General features: G+C 48.9%; 1 protein-coding gene across 1 annotated transcript; it reads left to right on the top strand.

Annotated features, from left to right (window-relative positions):
- The first annotated feature begins 13,682 nt into the window (after window positions 1–13,682).
- On the top strand, window positions 13,683–25,709 carry LACTBL1 (lactamase beta like 1). Its single transcript, XM_030805862.1, has 6 exons — window positions 13,683–13,746; window positions 15,589–15,698; window positions 18,732–18,889; window positions 19,911–20,146; window positions 23,387–23,492; window positions 24,728–25,709. The coding sequence occupies exons 1-6, from the start codon at window positions 13,698–13,700 to the stop codon at window positions 25,707–25,709; spliced, it is 1,641 nt and encodes a 546-aa protein (XP_030661722.1). The 5' UTR covers window positions 13,683–13,697.
- The last annotated feature ends 595 nt before the right edge of the window (window positions 25,710–26,304 follow it).

The following is a 26,304-nucleotide window of genomic DNA, read 5'->3' as shown; positions in this document are numbered from 1 at the left end:
CTTGATCTCCTGACTTTGTGATCCGCCCGCCTCGGCCTCCCAAAGTGCTGGGATTACAGGCGTAAGCCACTGCACCCGGCCAATTTTGTTTTTTTAAAAAAATGTTGTATAGAGACAGAGTCTCCCCTGTGTTGCCTAGGCTGGTCTGGAGCTCCTGGCCTCAAGTGATCCACCTGCTTCAGCCTCTCAAAGTACTGAGATTACAGGCGTGAGCCACTGTGCTTGGCCATGTATCACTTTGTAATGCAGCATTTAACTTATTTATCCTGTTGCCCCTGCTGGAAGATGGGCTCTACCAGGTCAGGGACCTTTGTGTTGTTCACTGATATACCTGAAGCACCTAGAATAGTGCCTAGCACTGAGTAGGTGCTCAATAAAAATGCACTGACAATGAATATCTGTTACTATATCTGCTTTGCCCCACACCCAAGTGTAAGACCCAGGGAATGGCAGATGTTCAGTAAACATCTGTTGCATGACTCAGCGGATGAGTGAATGGATGAGTCAATGAATCAATCAAAGCCTAAGTGCTGAAAATGTTAAGTATCTTCATATATCCTTTAGGGGGAACATTTTCCTTTGTAAAGTTTTTTTTTTTTGAGATGGAGTGTGTCTTTTTTTCCCAGGCTGGAGTGCAGTGGCGTGATCTTGGCTCACTGCAACCTCTGCCTCCTGGGTCCAAGCGATTCTCCTGCCTCTGCCTCCTGAGTAGCTGGGACTACAGGCACGTGCCACTACACCCAGCTAATTTTTTATATTTTTAGTAGAGATGAGGTTTCACTGTGTTAGCCAGGATGGTCTCCATCTCCTGACCTCATGATCCCATCCACCTCAGCCTCCGAAAGTGCTGGGATTACAGGCATGAGCTACCACGTCTGGCCCTTTTTAAAGTTTAATTTGCCCTTTGATTTGATATCTTTTCAGCCTCTTTCTTCCTTCCTTTCTTTTTCTTTCTTTCTTTCTTTCTTTCTTTCTTTCTTTCTTTCTTTCTTTCTTTCTTCTTTCTTCTTTCTTTCTTTCTTTATCTTTCTTTCTTTCTTTCTTCTTTCTTTCTTTCTCCTTCCTTCCTTCCTTCCTTCCTTCCTTCCTTCCTTCCTTCCTTCCTTCCTTCTCTCCTTCCCTCTTTCTCTCTTTCTTTCTCTTGCTCTGTCACCCAGGCTGCAGTGAAGTGGTATGATCTCAGCTCGCTGCAATCTCTGCCTCTGGAGTTCAAGGGATTCTTGTGCCTCAGCCTCCCGAGTAGCTGGAACTACAGGTGCCCACCACCATGCCCGGCTAATTTTTGTATTTTTAGTAGAGATGGGGTTTCGCCATGTTGGCCAGGCTGGTCTCGAACTCCTGACCTCAAGAGATCTGCCCACCTCTGGCTCCCAAAGTGCTGGGATTACAGGCATGAGCCACTGTGCCTGGCCCACATTCTGTCTCCTTTCTTTCTTCCTTCCTTCCTTCCTTCCTTCCTTCCTTCCTTCCTTCCTTCCTTCTTTCCTTCTTTTCTCTCTCTCTCTCTTTCTTTCAACAGAGTCTTGCTGTCACCCAGCCTGGAGGGCAATGACATGATCTCGGTTCACTGCAAACTCTGCCTCCTGGGTTAGCGATTTTCCAGCCTTAGCCTCCCAAGTAGCTGGGACTATGGGCGCCCACCACCACGCCTGGCTAATTTTTGTATTTTTAGTAGAGACGAGATTTCGCCATATTGGCCAGGCTGGTCTTAAACTCCTGACCTCCAGTGATCCGCCTGCCTTGGCCTCCCAAAGTGCTGGGATTACAAGCATGAGCCATCGTGCCTGGCCCACATTCTTCTTTCTTACAGGTCCCAACGCAGAGGGTGAGGACAATTAGTTTCTCCCAGGAGGAGAGGCCAATGAGACTCATGGTAATAAGAGTGACTAACATTTGCTGAGCACTTGCTGAGTACCAGCTACTGGATTGTACATTTTAGGTGTATTATTTCATGCAATCCTCACTCCTCCCTGCAAGGAGGTGGGTTCTACTTCATTACCCCATTTTACGGATAAGCACATTGAGGTCCAAGAGAAGCCAAGAAATCCAACCAAAGTCACACTGGTAATAAGTGGGGAAGCTGGAATTTGAACTCTTGCAGCCTGACTCGCAGGGACATCTACTGGATAGGTTTAGACTACGCAGGTAAGGTTTTTGGTTTTTCCCCAAAGAGTAGGAGGCGGCCATGAAGGGCAAAGGATGAACATGATCTTTTGTGTGTAAACGATGACAAATAATTCCTCCCTTTGGGGATATTGTGGGGAATATCTTGGTTCGTGGATGGAAAGCCCCCGGACAAGGGCCTGGAAGAAGAGACACACGCAAGTAAATTACCCTTTAAAGGAGGCTCAGGCTGGGCCAGAGATCTTACACATGGGCATCTACTGCCATCCTGGGGCCACTGTGCTGTATGGCACGCTGTGGGTTCCCGTCTAGTTAAATTCGGGAGGGACAGGGCTGGTCTCTGCAGTGAAAAATGGCTGCCTTCAGAACTGGGCTAGGAGCAAGGGAGGAATTCTCAGGGAGGGGGTGGTGTCCTGGGGGCAAGGACTGCAGAACCCAGGAGTGCTAGGTCTGGGGACATAGACCTGAATAAGACACAGTCCTTGCCCATAGACTGATTCGTATTAGGTAGTGTTAGTAAGACCTTGTCTCAAAAACAAACAAACAAACAAAAAAACCCGAGTCATCGTAGGAAGCCGAACTTTGTGGAGCTCTTACTAGGTGCCAGGCTCTCTCTGGGCTGCTTGCTTCATGAGCACATTCCATTTAATCCTCACAGCAACCGAGGAGTCTTGTCAGTGTCTGGGGAAGGACAGGACTCCTGGGTCCAATCCCAGTCCTGCCACTTCCTGGGGACTTCCCTTTCCGGAGCATCAGTTTCCTCAGATGTGAAATAGAGACAGAATAGAAGCTGCCTCCTGGGATTGTGGAGACCAGAGGACATAGCACAGGGGGCTCTAAAGACCATATGTGGTACATTGTCAACACGCAGTCTGTGTCCAAGAAGTGGGCTGCCAGCTCTGAGCCACAGAGATTAACCAAACAGCCAAGTGCAATGAAAAAGACCTGGGTCCCAGATCAATTATTGTCAGTAAACTTGCTATGTGACCTTGGTAAGTCATTTTCCCTCCGTGAGCCTCTTTTGCCAGCCATACAATGTGGAGTTTGGACAAAATCACTCAGATTTCTGGCTATGGGGGCTACAGAAGAAGATCTAGAAGGCTTGCCTCCATCCATCCCTGATCCTGAGCATCAGTAGAAGGAGATAGTGATTCAAGGCTCTGTGGAAATAATGAGGTGGAGGCTAGTGTGATCCGTGAGTTGCAGAGGAGCCTCGCTCCTCAAAGCGTGGTCCTTACACCAGCCTCAGCATCGCATAGGAGCTTGTTAGAAATGTAGGCCCTCAGACACCACCCTGACCCACTGGCTCAGAACCTACCACGTAACACAATCGCCAGGATGCTTCTACACACAAGTAAGTGGGACACACACTGATCTGGGGCACTGATTCTCAACCTTGGCCACATAGTGGAATCACCAAGGAGTCTTCAAAGGCTGCGGCATCCAAGCTGCGCCTCTGGGGATCTCTGCAGTGGGACCCAGACACCAGTGGTTTTTAAGAGCTCTCCAAGTAATCCCAATGTGCAACCTCATCTAATGTTGAGAAGGAATATATGTTTTATCTTTTGTGTCAACTAAAATCAATAGAAAATCTTCTAGAATGTTCACAGAGAGAGAGAGATCTGATATCTGCCACAGGGGCCAGGTAGAAGTTTGACATAAAAGCCAGGTCATGGCTGGGAGTGGTGGCTCACACCTATGTTGACAAAAAGAATCAAATTCTGTAAAATACTTGAAGAGAAATATTAGCTAAATATGAGTGACCATGGCCCATGACACAGCCCTCAGGAGGTCCTGAGATTATGTGCCCGAGGTGGTTGGGATGCAGCTTTTTTTTTTTTTTTTCTTTTTTTGAGACAGTCTTGCTCTGTTGCCCAGGCTGGAGAGCAGTGGCATGATCTCAGCTCGCGGCAACCTCTGCTTCCCAGGTTCAAGTGATTCTCCTGCCTCAGCCTCCCAAGTAGCTGGGATTACAGGTGCACACTACCACGCCCGGGTAATGTTTTGTATTTTTAGTAGAGATGGGGTTTTGTTGTGTTGCCCTGGCTGATCTTGAACTCCTGAGCTCAGGCAATCTGCCCGCCTCGGCCTCCCAAAGTGCTAGGATTACAGACGTGAGCCACCGCACCTGGCTGGTTTTATACATTTTAGGGAGGCATGAGACATCAATCAAATACATTTAAGATGTACATTGCTTTGGTTTAGAAAGGTGGGACAACTCGATGTGGGAGCTTCCAGGCTATAGGTAAACTTAAAAATGTTCTAGTTGACAATTGGTTGAGTTTGAGGACCTGAGATCAATAGAAAGGACATGTTTGGGTTAAGATAAAAGACTGGGGAGACCAAAGTTTTATTGTGTAGAGGAAGCTTATAGCTAGCAGGCTTCAGAGAGAATAGGTTATAAAATGTTTTCTTATGGGACTTAAAAGGGTTCCTGACTGTTGATTATCTCCTGGGTCTGGAAATGGAAGAGGAAAAGGAGGATTCTCTACAGAATGTAGATTATTCCCACAAGAGACAAACTTTGCAGGGCAGTTTCAAGATATAACAAGGAAATATATTTGGGGTTAAACTATTTTGATTTCTTTCCTTATTTGTTATGTGATGTTATGCTGGAGAAGTATGATGAGGCATGTTTGACCCCTACTTCCCGTCAAGGCCTAAACCAGTCTTTTGGTCTTTCAGGTTAGAGTGTGCTGGCTGAGGAGGAAGTCCATTCAGATGGTTGGGGGCCTTAGAATTTTATTTTTGGTTTACACCTATAATCCCAGCACTTTGGGAGGCGGAGATGGGAGGATCACTTGAGGCCAAGAGTTTAAGACTAGCCTGGGCAAAAAAGGGAGACCCCCATCTGTACCAAAAGCAATTAAAAAATAATAATTAGCTGGGCATAGTAGCACATGCCTGTAGTCTCAGATACTCAGGAGGCTGAGGCAGGAGGGTCGCTTGAGCCCAGGAGTTGGAGGCTGCAGTGAGTTTTGATTGCACCATTGCACTCCAGCCTAGGTGACACAGCGCCACTTTTCTTTTTTTTTTTTTTGACAGAGTCTCACTGTCATCCAGGATGGAGTGCACTGGCATAATCTCATCTCGGCTCACTGTAGCCTTCACCTCCCAGGCTCAAACAATGCTTCAGCTTCAACCTCCAGAGTAGCTGGGACTACAGGGCAATGGCACCACACTTGGCCATTTTTAAATCTTTTGTAGAGACAAGGTCTCACTATATTGCCCAGGCTGATGTCGAACGCCTAGGTTCAGGCCATCCTCCTGCCTTGGCCTCCCAAAGTGCTGGGATTACAGGCATGAGCCACCATGCCCAGCTGATCTTGTCTTTAAAAAAAAAAAAAGAAAGAAAAAAGCCAAGTCCATGACAAGAAGCCAAACTTTATGGAGCACTTACTAGGTGCCGGGTTCTGGGCTGTCTGCTTCAAGAGCACATTCCATTTAACCCGCACATTAACCAAGCTAGTATTATTGTCCCCATTTTATAGATGTGAGGCAAAGAGGTTATGATCCCTGGTCACACAGATTCACACTGGCAGTGACAGACTAAGATTTGGATCCAGGTTACCTGAATATTTCACAACTAGGCTGACCCCAGTGGTCTTTAAACTGGGTTCCTTGGAGCTCCAGTTTCCTCAGAGGTTCCTGAGGAGCTTGGGTGGGGTCAGACCAAGCCTGGAAATCTCTCTCCTTTCCCTTCCTGGCTGGAAATGACCCTGGTGGCCTCCTGACATCCCTTTTCCACACTGGGTTTGGCAGAGACTCCTTTTGGAGAGAGCATTCCTTTCTTCACCAGCCTGAAGCACTCGGGTCACATGCTGTTACCCAATGCTCCCTGACAGATCTCCCCCGCTTCCCCGCTGCTCGGGGACCCCAGAAGCTAATCCCCATGGCAGCAGGCACTCTGAAGGATTAGCGCTGGGGAAATTAGGCGCCACATCTGCCGGCCCCTGGAGAGCTTGGTAAAGCCTGTGCCTCAGAACCCAGGAAGCCATTCCTGTCCTCTGGAACACAGGGGACTCCCAGAGGCACTGGTCAGCCAAGCTGGGGCCCTAACTGCCCTGTTCTTGCTGGAACCTTCTGAAGAGGGTAAGTTGTGGCCAAGAGCCTGAGGGCCTGACCAGATTGTTCTGCGCAGGCTGGGGGTGGGAAAGAAGAGCTGGAATTCAATGCGGGGCACACAGGGTGACCAATGGTCCTGTTTGCCTGGGACTGAGGGGTTTCTGGGAATGCAGGACTTTCGGTGCTAAAATCAGGACAGTCTTGGACAATTGGGATGCTGGGTCACCTGGCAGGGGTTTCTGAGCTTGCTGCTTCTCTCACCTGGGAGGGGGAGCCATGGGAAGGGGAGGGTTGCTTTGTTCCCCCGCATCCTCAGCTACCCTCCTTGTTTTCTAGCTTTTCTCTGTCCCCTTCCTCTTTTTGCCAACCCCTCAGGACCTCTTTTTGCCTTCACTTCTCTGACTCAGTTTCCTGCTTACAGGATCTCCTGCGGTGTAGACGTGAATCCTCAAAGAGCCAGAACCTTCCATGCCTTGGAGAGAATGAAGACCCAGGTGAGGCACAGCCTCAAGAAGCTGTCACCATATGTCAGCTTCTGACACATGTCTGACCATGCCACCATCTTTCTGGCTTCAAATATTGGGCCAAATTCCCCCCACGTTATCATCATCATCATCATCATCATCATCATCATCATCATCATCATCACCATCATCATCATCTCTAGGGCTTGCACCTGCAGGCCGGGAACAGTTTCAAATGTTTTACATAAACTCACTGAATTCTCAAAACAAACCAGAAACTAACTCCTCTTCCTTTTTACATCCCCAGAGGTCCCTGCCTGGAGTGACCCAAGCTCATTCCTAACTACTTGTTCAATGACTCTGTCCTCCTCCTCCCTCCCCCTAGGCTGAGCTCATCTGTATCTGTGAGCCCTGAAGCCCTTTATCACACCTCTAGCTACCAACTGTTGAACAGCTCTCTGTGGGCTCTGCATGCACTATCTTATTTATTCTCAACTAAACCCTGTAAGATGTAGGAGCAATTGTTATCTGCATTATGCAGAGGAGAAAACTGAGACTCAAAAGGGTGAGGTCATTTGTCCAGAACTAGTAACGGCAAAGCCAAAGTCAAGTCCTGCTTCCCTGGCCCCAGGCCCTTGTGTCTGATTATGCCACTGTCCTTCTGGCTCCTTGGGGACAGATGTGGCCCAGCACACAGCAAGCCCTCGGGGATTGTTTTCTGAATAAATAACTGGACAAAGAGTAGTTGTCCCAGAGTGGGCCGTGAGCATGAGGAAGGAAGTGAGGTTGATTGGGGCGCAGAACACCTGAGAAGGAGCAGGGGTTGGCAAGTGGTGGAGCCGTGTTGTAGGTGGGGTTTGGGAGAGCCTGGTTCTTCCTGGGCCCTCCCCTGCTGCCAGCAACTTCCAGCTGGGAAGGGAAAGGAAAGAGATTTCTAGTGGCTGCTGCAAGTCAAACTGTGAGCAGCTGGCAAGCAGCTTAGAGATTAAATACTGACCCACCTTTGGGTCTGTTGGAATAAATCCTGAGATTAGAGACAGACTTGAGATGAGGCTGGGCCCCAGAGGAGGGCTACAAATTGGGGGTGCAGAGATCCCAGCTGCATTTTGAGGAGGAGCGGGGTGGTGCGTCTTACAGAGCTTGAATCTCAGCTCTGCCATTCACTGCCCATGGACTCAGCAAGTCAATTAATGTCTCTGAATTTTATTCTCCACCTAAAAATAAGCTAAGGATCTGCTGGTCACACCTTAGGTGCCAGTTAGGGGATAGCAGACTGCCTTCGCACCAAGGGGTCCTCACTGCCCCTGCGGCTCTGTGTTCATGCCAGGAGGGGAGTATCTTCCATATGATCCTGCGGCAATATCTGAGAGCCTTCTATTCACTCCTTTGTATCTGGGGTTACTCCTCCAACAGGTGGAGAATCTCAGTGCTTTTGGGATCTTTAATGGCTTTATTTTATAAAAATTTACATTTATCATTTACGTGAAATAAAATCTGTGCAGTTCTATGGGTTTTTTTTTTTTTGAGACAGGGTCTTGCTCTGTTGCCCAGGCTGGAGTGCAGTGGCATGATCATAGCTCTCTATGGCCCCTAACTCCTGGGCTCAAGCAATCCTCACCCCTCAGCCTTCCAAGTAGCTGGGACTACAGGTGCACGCCAGCATGCTTGGCAATTTTTTTCTATTTTTTTGTACAGGCAGAGACTTGCTATGTTGCCCAGCCTGGTCTTGAACTCCCAGCCTCAAGTGATCCTCCTGCCTCGGCCTCCCAGAGTTCCATGAGTTTCAACAAATGTATACAATCCCATAACCACCACCACAATAAACATATAGCACAGTTCCATGACCTCCTCAAAGTCCCTTCTGCTCTTTTGTAGGCTACCCCATCCCTACCTCCAGGCAACCATTGAGTTGTTTTCTGTTCCTATCATTTTGCTTTTTCCAGAATGTTCTATAAGTTGTATTCTATAGTCTGTAGCCATTTAGTCTGGCTTATTGCACTTAGCATCATGCCTTTGAGGTTCATCCACATTATTGCATGTATCAGTAGCTCGTTCCTTTACATTGCTTAGTAGTATTCCCTTGTATAGATGTACTATAGTTTGTCTATTTACCCACCAATTGAGGAGCACTTGGGTTGTTTCCAGTCTTTGGATATTATGACCAAAGATGATTTCAGTGAGAACCCCAGATTCTACAGCTGAAAGACACTTTTGAAATCACACAAGATATAAAGGTAAACTCTTTACAAGTAGCCCAACCCTCTTCAACACCTGGAGAAGTAGAGGCTCAGAGAGGGGAAGAGACTTGTCCAGAGTTACAACTGACTCAGGAGTGGAGCTAAGATTTGAACCCAAGTCTTTCAACTTGCAGGACCATGTAAAATCCAAAAGAATTTCCTGAGAACCTGCTAGTGCCAGGTGGGGTACTAGGTGTCCAAGGCATAAGAGCCAGGAAGGAATTCTCTGCTGGTGCTGGAGAGAATCTTTACCTTGTAGGGACCCAGACAAAGAAGCCAGTAGTAGCCAGTTACCATGAGCGGCTCTGCCTGGGGGAGAATGAGAAGGCTTCACAGATGCCTATGGGTGTTAAGGGAAGAACACAGTTTGTCTGATGGAAAAGGATAAGAGGAAACCACAGCCCCAAGGAATGGCAGGTGCAAAAGTACAGAGAGGGGCAGCGATGCGGGAGGTGGGGACATAAAGACACAGGGGGCAGGGGAGGGGCAGGGAATGGGCTGGCAGAGTTCGTCGGAGTCAGATCATAGAAAGTCTCTCTTGCTAAGATTGTTTCCTGTAGAACAGCGCCTGGCACACTGTGCTCAACATGTGAGCGATCTTTGTTGTGGAAGAGAGTGCAGGGTTGGACAGGGAGGGACAGAACATAAACTCAGCGAGACTCTCCTGGAACAGAGCCCAGAAGGCAGATGTCAGTATGTACAGACTGTTGATATATTTCAGAGTTGGCATATGAGTCAGTGGGGGACAGGTTGGTGTATTTAATAAATAGTGCCGGACTATTGATTATCCATATGGAAAAATAAAATTGGATCCCTACTTTATAACCAAAAATTCTTTTGTGTGTAAAAGTACAAAAACCTCTATTTCTGACCTCTGTGAGAAGAAAGATTTCTTAAGCACACACATGCACCATATACGCAACGCAAACCAAAAAGACAATACTGATAAATTTGGCAACAACCAAAATCAAAACCAAAAGCCCTTCTATTCAAAAATACTGTAATAGTTGGCCAGGCACAGTGATTCATGCCTGTAATCCCAGCACTTTCGGAAGTCAAGGTGGGAGGATTGCTTGAGCCCAGGAGTTTGAGACCAGCCTGAGCGACATAGTGAAACCCTGTCTCTACAAAAAATGCAAAAACTGATTACATCACTGCACTCCAGCCTGGGTGACAGAGTGAGACTGTCTCAAAACAATCCCCAAATACTGTAATAGCTAACAGGGCTTACAATGTGTCAGATAATGTTATTTTTATACATCAACTCATCTAATCCTTACAACTTTATGAGGTAAGCACTATTATCATCCCCATTTTACAGGTGAGGAAATAGAAGCACAGGTAGGTAAGTGATTTTCTTAAGGTCACACAGTGGTAAGTGGCTGAGCTAAGACTGCAAATCAGGCAATCTGGCCATGGATTCACCACTACACTATTCTGTCTCTCCACAAAAGTTATCAACACAGAGTGAAAATCAAGCCACAAACAAGAGCATATGAAGAACTCTAATAAGTAAAGAAAAGAGAATAGAAAAAGACCAAGCAAAGGAGAACAGTCCAACTGCAGAAAATCAAACCCAAATACATACAATAAATACATGAAAAGGTATTCAACATTATTAGTCACCAAGAAGATGCAGATTAGAAACATTAATAGCAATGAGAATCAAAGGTGGGACGAGTACAAATTGGAATGACAACTTTAGAGAGGAACAGAATAGTATGGAGCTAAGTTGAAGACGGCTGTACCTTGCCACCCAGAAATTTCACTTCTAGCACAGGACTCCCAACTGGACTGTAAAATAGTTACGTTTTTAAGGTAGTCTGGCCCTTGGCTCTAACTACTACACTACCCAGTATGTTTATACAACAACACACTCTACAGAAGTCAAAATGAATAACCCAGAACTGTAGTTAGCTAACTGAATAAAAAGCAAGTTGCAGGAGGATTATACAGTATGAAATCATTTAATTACATTCAAAAATGTGCAAAACAATACTACATGCTGTTTATGGAAACATAAACACATAGTAAAAGAATAAACGTGCATAATTATGATAAACACCAAGATCAAGCACGGATGTTACATTTGGGGAGAGCAGGAAGGGACTGAGATCCATGAAAGGTACATAGAGGACTTCAACTCCACCTAGGATGTTTTATTTTCACCCAGTCATTCATTTAACAAATATTTATTAGGGTCTGCTATGTTGCAGGAACTGTTTGGGTACTGGGAATACCTCAGTAAACAAAACAAACAACAATCCTTATGGGATGGGGAGACTAAACAGACAAAGTAAATAAGTAAGGACATAGTATATTTAAAAAATGTAAATATATGAGAAAAATATGATAAAATGTTAAGATTCAACAAAGTCGAGTGTTGAGTGCCCAAGGATTCATTACATTATAAGCCTGTCTGTCTCCCTCCCTCTCTCTCTCTCTCTCTCTCTCTCTCTCTCTCTATATATATATATATATATACATATGGCACCATTATATATATGTATATATGTGTGTGTATATATGTATGTGTGTGTGTGTGTGTATATATATATATATATATATATATATATATATACACATATGGAGAGAGAGAGAGAAACAGGGTCTTGCTCTGTGGTCCAGGCTGGCATGTAGTGGTGCAATCATGGCTCACTGCAGCCTCAACGACCTCTCAGGCTCAAGCAATCCTCCCACCTCAGACTCCCGAGTAGCTGGGACCACAGGCATGTACCACCACACCCAGCTAATTTTTATTTTTATATTTATTTATTTTGAGACAGGGTGTCGCTCTGTCATCTAGGCTGGAGTGCAATGGTGTGATCTTGGCCTACAGCAACCTCCACCTCCCAGGCTCAAGTGATTTTCCCACCTCAGCCTCTTGAGTAGCTGGGATTGCAGGCACATGCCACTACACCTGGCTAATTTTTGTATTTTTTGTAGAGGCGAGGTTTTGCCATGTTGCCCAGGCTGGTCTTGAACTCCTGGGCTCAAGTGATCCACCCACCTTGGCCTCTCAAAGTGCTAGGATTACAGGTGTGAGCCACTTCACCCAGCCAATGTTTATTTTTTTTGTAGAGAAAGGGTCTTACTATGTTGCCCAGGCTGGTCTCAAACTCCTGAGCTCAATTGATCCTCCCATCTTGGCCTCCCAAAGTGCTAGGATAATAGGAGTGAACCTCTGGGCCCAGTGTGTATTTTTCAGTAAGCTTGAAATATTTTCTAATTGTAACAGGCCAGGAGGGCTTGATGACTGGCTGGAGGTAAGGATTGAAGGACATAGAGGGGCCCAGGCAGACCCTGAAGCATGACTAAGTGGAGGCAGGTGCCATGAGGTGATGTTGAAAATAAGAGAGAAGGAGGAGGGGGTGAAACAAGTGAGTTTTCTGCTTCGGATGTTGAGTTCCAGATGCTTGAGGACTTCCAGGTGGAAATGCTTGGGAGGCAGTTGAAATGGGAGTCTGAAGTAGAGGGGAGAAAGCTGGGCAGAAGAGAATTGGAAACCATTAGCATGTGGCTGGTGTCCCTGTGCATGAGATCACCTGGGGATTGCATCTTTCAGGGAATTTGTCCACATTTAAACTGTCAAATGGATTGGTATAAAGTTGTTCATAATATTTCTCTGTAGGATCTGTAGTGATGTCTCCTTTCATTTCTCATATGGTAATTCACCACTGAGGGATTGCGTGTGTACTGAGGATAGAGGAGGGAAGGGGGAGAAATACCACGTTTGTAGGACAGAAGTGGAAGATGTGCCTTTGAGAAAGGGAAGTAGGCAAGGAGGAGTTAATGCAATGTATTTGGTTAACACCCTTCTCCTCATAAAACTGTAAACCTCCAAAAGGCAGGGAAGAGTTCCTTTCTGTTCACCAGTATATCCTCAATATCTGGCTCAGTGCCTAGCACATAGGAGGCATTCAATAATAGCTAACACACATGTAGTGTTACCATGTGCTAGCTACTGTTCTAATTTATTAACTCATTTAATCCTTGCAACTGAATACAAGTAGGTACTATTATTTTTAAGGAATTGTATTGAGATATAATTCATATGACATAAAATTCAGCATTGTTAAGTGTACAATTCAGTGGTTATAGCATATTTACAAGATTGTGCCATTAGCACCATAATCAATTTTAGAACATTTTCATCACCCCCACAAAAACTCATAGCCATTAGCAGTGACTCTTCATTCCTTGCTACCCCCATCCCCTTGCAACCAGTAATGTACTTTCTGCCTCTATGGGTTGTCTATCTAGACATTTTATATAAGTAGAAGAATGAAATATGTGCCATACTTGTAAGTTTTCTGAGGCCTCCCCAACCATGTTGAACTGGGAGTCAATTAAACCTCTTTCCTTTATAAAGTACTGTCTTGGGTATGCCTTTATTAGCAGTGTGAGAACAGACTAATACAGGAGAGTTGAGGAAAGCTTCCTGAAGGTGGTGGCATTTCAGCTGGTCTTATGATATTTCACTAAGTCCATAGGGGAATGAGGTACAGCAAGCAGAGGGGTGGGTGCTCTTGCAGGGCAGAACTATTGAAAGAGTCACACTGGGAAGGGCATTGGTTTCACAACTGTGAAATTTATCCAAAGCTGTGGGCTCTTGTGACGTCTGGCTAACCTGAGACCTAGGAGGGGCCCGGGTTAGGGTCCCTCTCTTCCCTCTGACTGACCCCCAAGGGGACTGTACCTTATGTCCTTGCTCTCCCAGGATGGCTGGTGGCCCAACTTGCTGAAAGTGAAGAAGAAGTGGCTCCTCCCGGCCATCTGCAGCTTCTTCTGCTTGCTCTCAGTGGTCATGACTGGCTGCTTTCTGTGGCAGTATCACCTCCCCAAGCTGAAGACCGGTGAGTGCAGAGACAGCCTTGAGTTCCTCCCCATAGCCCCCTGGGTCCTCCTGGGCTTTCAGCTGCTGTCCCTGATTCTAGTGTGCAGAGGAGGACCATAAGATTTAGACTCAGAAGCTCTGGACTCCATTCTGAGTCCAGCTCTCAGTAGCTGTGCATCTTTGGGACAGTCTTGTGGCCTCTCTGTGCCTCGATGTTCTCGTGTATAAAATGAGGATCCTGATGCCACTGGGGTTTCTTCAAGACACCCAGTTTGGGGGTAAAATTCAAGGACACCAAAGGAAGAACAAACGGTGTTTCCCTTCCTCTGCCTTTGGCCGCCATGATGGAATCTCCAGGCTCTAGCCCCCTTTCAAGACCTTCCTGCAGCTGTATCTAAGACCTCAATAGGAACAACTCACCGGTGTTCAGGGGCCGCAGCTGCCAAGCCTTGCAGCCTCTCCTTCCTGAATGGGTCAAGGCCCAATAAAGGAGCCACCACTGCTAGGCTTCAGACAAAGCAAGTGATTATTTCCCATGATTCTGTGGGCTGGCTGGCAGCTCTGCTGCTGGTCTAGCTTGGGCTTTCTCTGGTGCACTGGGCAAGTCGACTTGGGGGTCCGGTTGAGGGGGGCGGCCTCTCCCTCAGCGTGGACTCTCGCTCTCAAGGCCGCTATCCCAGATCTGTCCACAAGGTGGCAGTGTTCGCAGGGAGTAAGCCCCTTAAGGTCTAGCCTAGGAAGGTCGCAATTTGTTCCGCCTCATTCTTTTGGCCAAAGCAAGTCACAAAGCCAGCCAGCTTCGAAGGTGGAAGGAGCTGACAGAATTTATGGTCATATGGCTGAGCACGGTGGCTCATGCCGTAATCTCAGCACTTTGGGAGGCCGAGGGGGGCGGATCACCTAAGGTCAGGAGTTCAAGACCAGCCTGACCAACATAGTGAAACCTTGGCTTTACTAAAAATACAAACATGAGTCGGGCATGGTGGTGGATGCCTGTAGTCCCAGCTACTCGGGAGGCTGAGGCAGGAGAATCGCTTGAACCCGAGAGGCAGAGGTTGCAGTGAGCTGAGATCGTACCATTGCACTCCAGCCTGGGCAACAGGGTGAGACTCTTGTCTCCAAAAAAAAAAAAAAAAAAAAAAGAATTTATGGTCATATGAAACCTACCACAGGGACCTTGTCTCAGTTTTGGGTGGAGTCTCAGGGCGCAGTGGAAGACGAGGAGGATGTATTAATAGTCCTGGAGGGTGCTCATCCACCTTCACACCCCACTCTAGCCTTAGAAGAAAAGGCTTGGGTGCTGCTGTGATGGTATCACAGCCTGAATCCTATCCTGCCAGCACTTCACCTTCTCCCCTGAGGTGCCGAGGAAGCCACACACCTGGACAAAGGCAGAACAGACTCAGGCCCCCAAAGCCCCGATACTCAGCTCTGGTGAGAGAATGAGTTGTCGCTGTGGTTTAGGCCTGGGTCCTAAGTAGGGCTCGAAGTCCACCCAAACACATAATCAGGATGAGGGCAGGTCAGACAGACAGATGTGGCTGAGCCTGCCCCACGCAGCCAGAATGGTCTAAGTCCGCTGACCACAGGGAGATGCGAAGCTGGTTAAGCAAGAGAGGGGAGTACAGCGATCACCAATCAGGAGCTGTGGCCTGCAGGGCTGTGCCTCCTCCCTAAGGGCACACTCTGCTCCATAGGACCCTCAGGGGCTAGGGCAGGTCTCTGCACCCTGATATTCCCCCGGCTCGGCTCGGCTGGGGAGGGCTGTCCTTGAGGCACTGCTCTGGCCTTTGCTGCCACTTTCCCCCTAGATTCCTATCCTGATCTCTGTCCCCTCCTCACCATGTGATGTTCCCTCCAGGTTCCCTGGGACCAGAGGAGACCTCTGCCCCTGTGAGGATGTGTCCCCGGCACCCTGAGCCCGTGCCCCTGGCCCACCCACTCCCCGTGTTGAAGCAGGCCCTGGAAAAGGTCAGTGATGACCCAGGAGGAAACGGCGTGTGGGCTGGGCCTGGGTGATGAAGGGGAGGGCAGTCCCTCTGTGCTGGCAGTAGCATTCATTCATTCATTCATCCAACATGTATTTCTTGAGCATCTACTCTGTGCTAGGCACTATGGATACGGCAGGAAGAAGACACTGACCTGCTCTCAAGAAATTACTAATCTGGAAGTGAGAGGAACAGTGAAGATACCAAACATTTATAACCCTGGGGCAAGAGTGAGGGTAAGAAAAGTTTAGGGGACTTTGGGGGGCACAAAGGAACGGGCCTTAGGGTCAGAGAGGGCTTCTGGAGGAAGTGGTGTCTAGGCTGAGATGTGAATAAGTAGCAGATGCCCAGATGACGTGTGTGTGGTGAGGGAGCCTGGGGATGGAGAGGTGTGCTCCAGCCAGATGGAACAGCACGTGGAAGGGCCTGGAGGCTGCAGAAAGTATATGACACATACAGAGAACTGAGAGGCCATAGGTGGGAAGCAGGGAAGCTGAGACAGGAGAGGATGACAGAGCCCATATTGCAGAGGCCACCGCGATACGATTAAACACTCCATGCTCCCCAACACAACATTTACCATTGCAGGATGGCCAAACCCTAGAGGCAGGTGTCAGTCAGCTCTAGTCTGTGCCAGTCAGGGCCCAGCCACTTGGGTCACCCACTATGGGAGACATGGAGATGAGTGAAACGTGATCAGAAGTATATGAGCCGCAGCATGGCGGGGGAGACTCAAAACTGTCATCCGAGGAACAGTTAAAGAGAAAGCGTTGTTGAGTCCTGAGAAGAGAACGCGTGGGCCAATGCAGAGACAAGAATCACTGCTTGCAAATACCTGAAAGGTTTTTGTGAAGGGGAGAGAACAGAAGGGTGCTATGTGGCCTTCAGGAGTTATAGCAAATTTTCAAAAAAGCAACGATAATAACCATGCTGCCTTCTGCTGAGCACCTGGTATGCGCCATTGCCATGTAACCACTTACATGCATTCCTCATGAGTCCATATCTATTGAGGGGGAGACAGAGGCTCAGAAAGGCAAAGTTAGAGCCAGGCGCGGTGGCTCACACCTGTAACCCCAGCACTTTGGGAGGCCGAGATGGGTGGATCATGAGGTCAGGAGTTCAAGACCAGCCTGACCAACATGGTGAAAGCCTGTCTCTACTGAAAATGTATAAAAAATCAGCCAGGCATGGTGGCATATGCCTGTAATCCTAGCTTCTCAGGAGGCTGAGGCAGGAAAATCGCTTGAACCCAGGAGGCGGAGGTTGCAGTGAGCTGAGATCGTGCCACTGCACTCCAGCCAGGGCGACAGAGCGAGGAAAAGAAAGGCAAAGTTAGTGCAGGGATGGAAAGTGGAGGTGGACCAAGCTCAGCCAAGGATATGTAAAATCACTTGGCAAGGTGGTCCGGCAGTTAATTAAGTTGTAGGGGCCAGGTGCAGTGGCTCACGCCTGTAATCCTAGCACTTTGGGAGGCTGAGGCGGATGGATCACCTGAGGTCAGGAGTTCGAGACCAGCCTGGCCAACATGGTGAAACCCTGTCTCTACTAAAAATACAAAAATTAGCCGCACTTGATGGCATATGCCTGTAATCCCAGCTACTCGGGGGGCTGAGGCAGGAGAATTGCTTGAACCCAGGAGGCGGAGGTCGCAGTGAGCAGAGATGATGTCACTGAACTCCAGCCTGGGCACAGAGCTAGACTCTGCTCTCAAAAAACCAAAAACCAACAACCAAAACAACAAAAAAAGAAGTGGGGCTGGACTTAGCACAAGGTTCCAATCTTGATTCCATCAGCCAGTAGCCACTTGGGCAAGTCACCTCATATCTCATAGGCTCTCATTTCTCATCTGTAAAATGGGCAGAAATTAGCACTGACTCATGAGGATGAAAGGAGACAATGTATGAAAATCACTTTATGCCATGCCTGGCACATTCTAAACGTCCAATAAATGTCAGCTGTTATCATCATCACTGCGCTTCATCATTGAAAATGATGAAGTATTTTCAATAAATGTTCAGGCTAAGTGATGTGGCTCATACCTGTAATCACAGCATGTTGGGAGGCTGAGGTGGGAAGACTGCTTGAGGTCAGGAGTTGGAGACCACTCTGGTCTACACGGTGAGACGCCGTCTCTACAAAAAATCAAAAAATTAACTGGGTGTGGTAGCATGTGCCTGTACTCCTAGCTACTCCACAGGTTGAGGCGGGAGGATCACTTGAGCCTGGAAGGTTGAGGCTGCAGTGAGCTGTGCTTGAGCTACTGCACTCTAGCCTGGGTGACAGGGTGAGACTTCATCTAAAAACAAAATAAAATAAATAAATAAATAACCAAACAAATGTGCAAAGAGGGCCTACGGGCACTGTATTAATAGTGAATTTCCCAACACTAGGGGTTCAGGCTAGGCCTATTGGAGGTTTTTTAGGGTATCAGACATGGGTTTGACTAAAGCAGCTGTTGGTTTTTTTGTTTTTGTTTTTGTTTTTTTTTTTGAGACGGAGTTTCGCTCTTGTTGCCTGGGGTGGAGTGCAGTGGCGAGATCTTGGCTCACTGCAACCTCTGCCTCCTGGGTTCAAGTGATTCTCCTGCCTCAGCCTCCCAAGTAGCTGGGATTACAGGTGCCTGCCACCATGCCCCGCTAATTTTTTGTATTTTTAGTAGAGACAGGGTTTCACCATGTTGGCCAGGCTGGTCTCGAACTCCCGACCTCAGGTGATCTGCCCGCCTTGGCTTCCCAAAGTGCTGAGATTACAGGCATGAGCCACCATGCCCAGCCTTAAAGCAGTCATTTTAACCCCCTCTCCTTTTTTTATTGTGCTAAGAAACTGTTTCTTTGAGAAAACATCTTACGAAGAAGCCCAACGGTGGAGGCCCCAGCGCATGGGGCATGGGGCATGGTTTGGAGGCTCACTGGGGTGCTGCATGCAGGGTGTGACTGTGGAAGAGGGTGGCTGTGCAGATGATTACCGAGGGTGAGGGCAGGGGGGCCTGTCACTGCACCTGTTCTTCTCCCTCAAGGTGGACCAGATCCTGCGCCAGGCAATGTCTGCCCCAGGCGTGGCTGCCATGTCTGCAGTTGTCATCCACAATGACACTGTGCTCTGGACAGGGAACTTTGGGAAGAAGAATGGCTCAGACCCGGCTTCTGGGGCCCCCAATGAGTACACCATGTACAGGTCAGCTGGGTGATCTCTAGGGTCCCGTGGGGGGGTAAGGGATGGAAGGGCAAGGGGGACCTAGGAGGTCAGGAAACTGAAGAGAGTCATGGCTGGGGTCTAACCTGCCAGGGCATATTATGAAGTCTTGACAGTTTTATAGAAGAAGAGACTGAAGTCCAGAGAGGCCTGAAGTCCAGTGAGTGCCCAGTGTTACATCACAGGGGTAAAAGGTCAGGAAGGAATCCCCTCTGGAAAGAACCTTAGCCCTAAACCTCCCAAACTAGAAAAGGCTACCTTGTGCCCATCTCCCCAACCCTGACCATGTGCCACAAAGGAACCATAACCAGTTCCTGGGTCCTTGCCCCAGGTCCCTGTCAAGTGGCAGCAGTGGCCCAGATGCAAACAGATGGGGACATTCAGTTGCATACCTGGAGTCTCCCCTTCTGCATGCTGCCTGCAGGATCCTCAAAGTTCATGATGCAGAGTGAACACATTTGTTCCTGGGGACACTGTGGGTTTTACAGGAGTCCAGAGGGAATTGTATTTAAATTGCACCTGCTTTGTGCCAGGCATGGGGCCAACAGTTATATGTGCTGTCATGTATTGAGCACTTACCACCTCCCAGGTATGTAGACAGGCACTTTGCATGCACAACCTCGTTCCATCCTTTTATTAATGCAACCGGTGAAGCAGGCAATGAAACTGAATCTTAGATGGGTCTAGAAACTTGCCCAAGGCCACATGGCCAGTGAGAGGCAGAGGCACCACCCAAACCCAGGTCTGTCCCTGAATGGGAAATGGCTAGAAAAGAGCCTGGCCCAGGGTATCCATCCCACCTCAGCCCCTCGGCTTCTGGTTACGTTCTCAAGCATCCCAAAGGCAGCTCCACAGAGGCTGGTTAATTTCTGTCGGAGATGTTGACTTAAGCAGGGATGCAGTGCTTTTTTAGAACACTAAAAAGTTGCAGGCTGGGGGCAGGAGGTGGGTTGTGGGGCCAACAGGATGCCCTTTGACCCCTTGTATTCCCAACATTATCTAGGATCTCCAGCATCTCCAAGATCTTTCCTGTCCTCATGCTGTACCGTCTGTGGGAGGAGGGCATCGTGGCCTCCCTAGACGACCCTCTGGAGCGGTATGCCAGCACCTTCACCATTAACAACCCGCTGGGCCTGGCATCAGCTGAACAACAGGGCCTGATGGACGGGCTGGAGCAGGTGGGCCCCGCCCCAAGGCCTTCACCTGTCACCCTTCGAAGGATGGCCAGCCAGCTCTCAGGTGAGTCTCAGCACTGACTCAGGCTGACCCAGACCATTTCAGGTGGGGAAGCTGAGGAACAGGTTCTCATCCAGCCAGGCTGGGCTCACTCTTGGCTCTGCTTCCTGAACTGGCCCTACATCCCTCTCACGGGATGTGGGTGGTGGGCCAGGGAAAGAAACATCTCTCGAGGTAAAAGCTGAACTGAAGCCTGGAAATTTAGACCAAGTAGAAACAGCAAGATGAGTTGGCAGGTCCTACTCATCAGCGCAGGTCAAAATCAAGCTGATAAGGCAACAGCAAGTCAACGAGTCAGTATGTGGCCAGGCTCAGTGGCTCATGCCTGTCATCCCAGTCCTTTGGGAGGCCGAGGTGGGAGGATCACCCGAGCCCAGGAATTCTAAGCCAGTCTGGGCAACATAGTAAGACCCCATCTCTAAAATTTTTAAAAAATAGCCCAGGCATGGTGGTACATACCTGTAGTCTTAGCTACTCGGGAGGCTGAGGTGGGAGGATCACTTGAGCCTAGGAGTTGAAGGCTGCACTGAGCTATGATTGATGACATAGTAAGATCTGGTCTCTAAAAAGAAACAAAGTTTATATTTGTAAACAATTCTACATGGAAGACCTAATTTCCCTTAATATATAAAAGTCACCTACAAATTATTACAAAGACCAACAGCCCAGCAGAAAAATGGGTAAAGGAGAGAAACAGAATTGACAGCTCACATAAAATACTCTTAAGAGTATTAAGGGCTGGGCATGGTGGCTCACGCCTTTAATCCCAGCACTTTGGAATGCTGAGGCAGACGGACCACCTGAGCTCAGGAATTCCAGACCAGCCTGGCCAACATGGTGAAACCCTGTCTCTACTAAAAATACAAAAAATCAGCTGGGTGTGGTGGCTTGTGCCTGTAATCCTAGCTACTCCAGAGGCTGAGGCAGGAGAATCACTTGAACCTGGAAGGTGGAGGTTGCAGTGAGCTGAGATCACGTCATTGCACTCCAGCCTGGGTGACTAGAGAGAAACTCTGTCTCAAAAAAAAAAAAAAAAAAGAATATTAAGAAATATTAAAAGGTGCTCAACTTCATTCATAACAATATAAATGTAAATTAAAACTACACTGAGACATGTTTTCCTCCATCAGATTGGCAAATATGAACATGATGGATGCCCTGAGTTGGTGAGGTCTTGGTAAAACAGGCCTTCTTACCCATCAATGCTGGGAATTTAAATTGGTGCAGCCATATGGAGGGCAATTGGTAATATCACAATTTAAAATGTGTGTCCCCCTTGACTCAGCAATTTCATTTCTAGGAAATTCTCTTACAGATGTACTCACCCATGTCTGGCATGGAGGATGTATAATACACAGTTGATCACTACAGCACTGTTTGTAATAGCAAGAGACTGAAACAACCTAAATGTCCATCAATACGGGAGTGGCTAAATGAACTATGACACAGCTGTACAATCAAACACGGTACAGCGTTAAGAAAAGGAGAATCATGTTCTGTGTGTACTGAGATGGAATAAGAGAATACTAAGTAGGAAAAAAGCACGTAACAGCATATTTTGTGTGCTACCATATAAATAATTACAATAATATATACATATATAATGGATATGTGTATATGAATATATGTGTAATGTACATATTATATAACACACGTATGTAATATATATTAGCTTATATATGCATCAAATATCTTTGGAAGGGAGCTAAAGAGATTGAAACATTAGGTTGCCTCTAGGAAGGGGAAATGGGTAGCTAGGGAGACGGGTAAGAGGAAAATTTTTCATTTTATACGCTTTGATTTCCTTTGAATCTTGACTCATGTAAATTAATTACTTATTAAAATAAACTATTTTATAATCATAAAGCTATGATAAGTCAAGATGAAGTCGACAAGGTTGGGGGCAGGAGCAGGCTGGCACTGGAAGATGAAGCCAGGGCACGGGAATTGGGCAGGGCAGGATCAGGAACAGAGCAAGGCGGATGCGGAGGGATTGCTCTGAAAGCTTTTTAAGGACCCTCTCTTGGCCTTTAGAGGGAGGGGTGCTGGGTTTTGCTGTGATTGACACAGGTAAGGAGGAGAAGACAGGTACTGTCTGCTCCGCCCCAAACGCCTTTGGTCATATCTGCAGTCATAAACCCATCAACTCCAAAAGGTAGGAATCCCTCGAGTTCCCACCACGTCACCATTTTACAAAGTGTGTTCAGGCCCGAGTCTCAGTCAATGGATGTGGTTGGTGTCACTCCCATACACAGAACTGGGGCTTCTTCCTCCTCCTCCTCTTTCTCCTTCTCCTTCTTTTGGCAGGGTCTCACTCTGTTTCCCATGCTGGAGTGCAGTGGCATGAATATGGCCCACTGCAACCTGGCCTCCTGGGCTCAAGCAATCCTCCTGCCTCAGCCTCCCAAGAAGCTAGGGCTATAGGCACGTGCCACTGAGTCCAGCTAATTATTTATTTTTTGTAGAGATAGGGTCTTGCTATGGTGCCCAGGCTGGTCTCAAACTCCAGGTCTCAAGTGATCCTCCCGCCTCAGCCTCCCAAAGTGTTGGGATTACAGGTGTGAGCCACCACACCTGGACCAAACTCTTTTTTTTTTTTTTTTGAGATGGAGTCTTGCTCTGTTACCTAGGCTGGAGTGCAGTGGTGCGATCTCGGCTCACTGCAACCTCCACCTCCCTGGTTCAAGCAATTCCCCTGCCTCAACCTCCTGAGTAGCTGGGATTACAGGTGCACACCACCATGTCCAGCTACTTTTTTTGTATTTTTAGAACAGATGGAGTTTCACCATGTTGGCCAGCGTGGTCTCGAACTCCTGACCTCAGGCAATCCGCCCGCCTTGGCCTCCCAAAGTGCTGGGATTACAGGTGTGAACCAGCGCGCCCAGCCCCAAACTTTCTATAGTTGATAGCAATTATTTTTTGAGCAGTTAGTATGTGCCAGACACCATACTAAACATTTTATCTAATCTAATCTAATCTAATCAGCCCTTGGGTACAAGGATTATTTCCCTTATATTACAGATGAAGGACTGGGGCTCAGAGAGGCCCAGTGACCTGCCCAATGACACACAGGCAGGAAGAGAAGGCAGGACTGGAGTCCACGCTAGGCTGATTTTCTTTTTAAAAAAACCGATTTGTTGTTGTTATCTCTCAACTCATGGAAGGTGGGGAGGGAGTGCACCCAGGGGCCCACCATCCCACCCTCAGCTGGGCCCGGTAAGTCTGACCACTGCTTCTCCCTAGGGCTGCCCAGAAGGCTGCGCTCCACTTCACTGCTGTGGAAGGGCAGCACCCAGGAGGCCCTGAACCTGCTCAAGGATGATGTGCTGGTGGTGGACCCGGGAACCAGGTGAGGAGCATACCCTGATGCCCAGTCTCATGTTAGGAGCCTCCTGGGGAGACACACCTGCCTGGCAAAGAGCCCACATCACCTCATCCTAGGTGGTCAGAGCCAGGAGAGAACTGCGCCCCAGCTGGAAAGGCCAAGGCCTAGTGAGGGGAGGCCAGCAAGGCAGGGGAGAGCTGGGCCCAGAATCCTGTTCTGTTTAAATGGAATGTTTTTTCCATTCACCCACTTAACATTTATTGAGCACCTACTTTGCCCAGATGGTGCTAAACACCTGGTTTGCTCCTCATGGAGTTTGCACGCTTATTTGTGAGCAAATAAGCAAGGTGAATACAGATTTTGCCAGGCTGGAAATAAATGGGTTGCTGACCAGATGGGGAGTGGATAGCTGGGTGGCCACTGAACAGAGAAGCCCCACTCTGGAAGCAGTGGGGCTGGACAGAGGACAATGGCACTCCCCAGCTTCAGGGGCCTCTGTCTGAGCCGCTGGTCAGTGACCCTTTTCCAAATTTGTCTCTCTGCTTCTCCAAATGCTGAACCAAATGCTGAACCACTTCCCTTAAGGAAGAAATGATCCAGGTGATGCAGAGAGAGGAGATGCTTGGACATCTTCAGGCTGGAGGTCTCCTCTCAGCTCTGAGAATAACTTATTGCAATGTGACCTTGGGTGGTGCACTTTATCTCTGTTAAACTCATCTAACTAATCTTCCTCAACTGCAAAAATAAGGAAGTTGGCCCAGAGTTCAGGAATGCCTAGTAGAATTTGTGAATTTTCACCCATCCTTGCACCTTTCTAAGGCACTATTTTAGAGCTTCTGAAACTGTATTTGCTCTGGGAAAGAAAAGAGGCCTTTTGCCTGGAAGAAGGGAGGGGTGAGACTGCCTCATACATGGTCAGTATCATTTTTGTTTCCCCAGAGCAGTGTAAGCCTTTAATTTTCCATTAGATAAGATAAATCATACTAAAGTGTGAAGGACCAGTAAGATTTGTGTGACTGCTTTCCCAGGTGCACTGCTGAGCCCAGCCCTCCCCCATCCTGCTGTATGACCCTGAGCAATTCCCTGCCCCTCTCTGGGCCTTGCTCTTCCCAGATGTAGAAGAGAGAGTTAGAGTCAGTGCTCCAAAGTCTTGCAGGTTCCTTCCCAGCCCCGCCCAGTCCCATGAAACTGGTGGCATTTCAGACAGCGTGGGCAGGTGAGGAGGGGCCCCGTCCCAGTTGCCACTGCTCTCCTTCCAGGTGCCATTACAGCACGCTGGCCTTCTCGCTCCTGGCCCACGTCCTGGCAGCTCACACCGCCCAGGGCGACTACCAGCGCTGGGTCTCGGAGAACGTGCTGAAGCCGCTGGGGATGGCAGACACGGGGTTCGACCTCACGCCCGTCGTGCGCGCGCGCCTGGCCGCGGGCTTCTACGGCAGTGGGCGGCCGGCGCCACTCTATGACCTGGGCTGGTACCGGCCGTCGGGCCAGATGTACTCCACCGCCGCCGACCTGGCCAAGTTGGCCGTGGCGCTCCTGGGCGGCGGGCCCCGGCGGCTCCTGAGGCCCGACGCGGCCAAGACTTTGCTGGCGCCGCTGCTGGCCTGCCCGGGCGCCTACTTCGCCAACGAGACGGGCACGCCGTGGGAGTTCCACGCGCAGCGGGGCTACCGCGTGGTGCGCAAAGACGGCGACCTGGACGGCTACGCCGCCACCTTCTCGCTGGTGCCCCCACTGCGCCTGGGCCTGGTGCTGCTGCTGGCTGGGCCGCGGCCGCCCGGGCCCGACCTGGTGGCACAGGCCTACGATGAGCTCCTGCCCGCCCTGGAGCGCGCCCTCCGGGAGGCCGAGCCCGGCCCGGCTCCGCCGCCCAGCGCGCGCCCCTTCGCCGGCTACTTCACCTTCGCCAACCTGACTTTCTATGAGGTGCGCGCCGGGCCGGCGGGCGAGCTGAGCCTGCGCCAGTTCGGGCCACGAGTGGAGGCGCTGGTGCCCCCAGCGTTCCGCACTCTGGCGCTGCGCCACCTGCACGGCCGCGTCTTCCAGCTGCACGTGGCCCGCGAGTTCCCCTGCGCACTGCCGCTCGGCGACACGTGGCTCTCGCTTGAGGCCCAGCATGGGCAGCTGGTCAACTTCTACCCCTTGGATCACCACGGGCTGTCACCCGGCTTCGACGTGCCCGGCCTCAACACGTACAGAGTGCTGCGGCTGCAGCGCAAGCCGGTGTTCAAGACCCAGTGACCCCGGGCTCTGCCTGGAACCCCCTGCCCTTGGCCTCCCAGCTTTCTAGAGTAAGGTTTGGAAGGGGAGGCTGTGGGGATGCCTGCTGGAGAACCCGGGTAGTTGGCAAAGTGGAGTAGGGTGGTGCTACTCAAAGTGTGGTCGCGGACCACAGCCGGAAATTCAAATTTCTCCACATCTATAGGGGAGGAAGGATTAAGTACAGGCATTAAGAGTAAGCATTTAGAAACTTTAACAGGCAACCAAAAATTTAAGCATCGAAACAGTACTTTTGTGCCTGTTGAATCTAAAACAAAATATGGGCTTGTATTTTGTCTTTTAAAAATAAACCTAAGCAGCTGGGCGTGGTGGCTCACGCCTGTAATCCCAGCACTTTGGGAGGCCTTGGCGGGCGGATCACTGGAGGTCAGGAGTTCGAGACCAGCCAGGCCAACACGGTGAAACCCCGTCTCTACTAAAAATACAAAAATTATCCAGGCATGGTGGAGGGTGCCTGTAATCCCAGCTAATGGGGAGGCTGAGACAGGAGAAACACTTGAACCTGGGAGGCGGAGGTTGCAGTGAGCCAAGATTGCACTATTGCCTCCAGCCTGGG

This window comes from Nomascus leucogenys, chromosome 24 (assembly GCF_006542625.1).
Source record: "Nomascus leucogenys isolate Asia chromosome 24, Asia_NLE_v1, whole genome shotgun sequence".
Taxonomy (NCBI): domain Eukaryota; kingdom Metazoa; phylum Chordata; class Mammalia; order Primates; family Hylobatidae; genus Nomascus; species Nomascus leucogenys.
This window is presented reverse-complemented; position numbering and strand designations above follow the sequence as displayed.

Bases quoted from the DNA above. Each gene is read 5' to 3' on its own strand.
- LACTBL1 (XM_030805862.1), top strand. From the start codon at position 13,698: ATGACTGGCTGCTTTCTGTGGCAGTATCACCTCCCCAAGCTGAAGACC. The intron at 13,747-15,588 runs GTGAGTGCAGAG...TGTTCCCTCCAG, and splicing joins CCTCCCCAAGCTGAAGACCG to GTTCCCTGGGACCAGAGGAG. The intron at 23,493-24,727 runs GTGAGGAGCATA...CTCTCCTTCCAG, and splicing joins GTGGTGGACCCGGGAACCAG to GTGCCATTACAGCACGCTGG.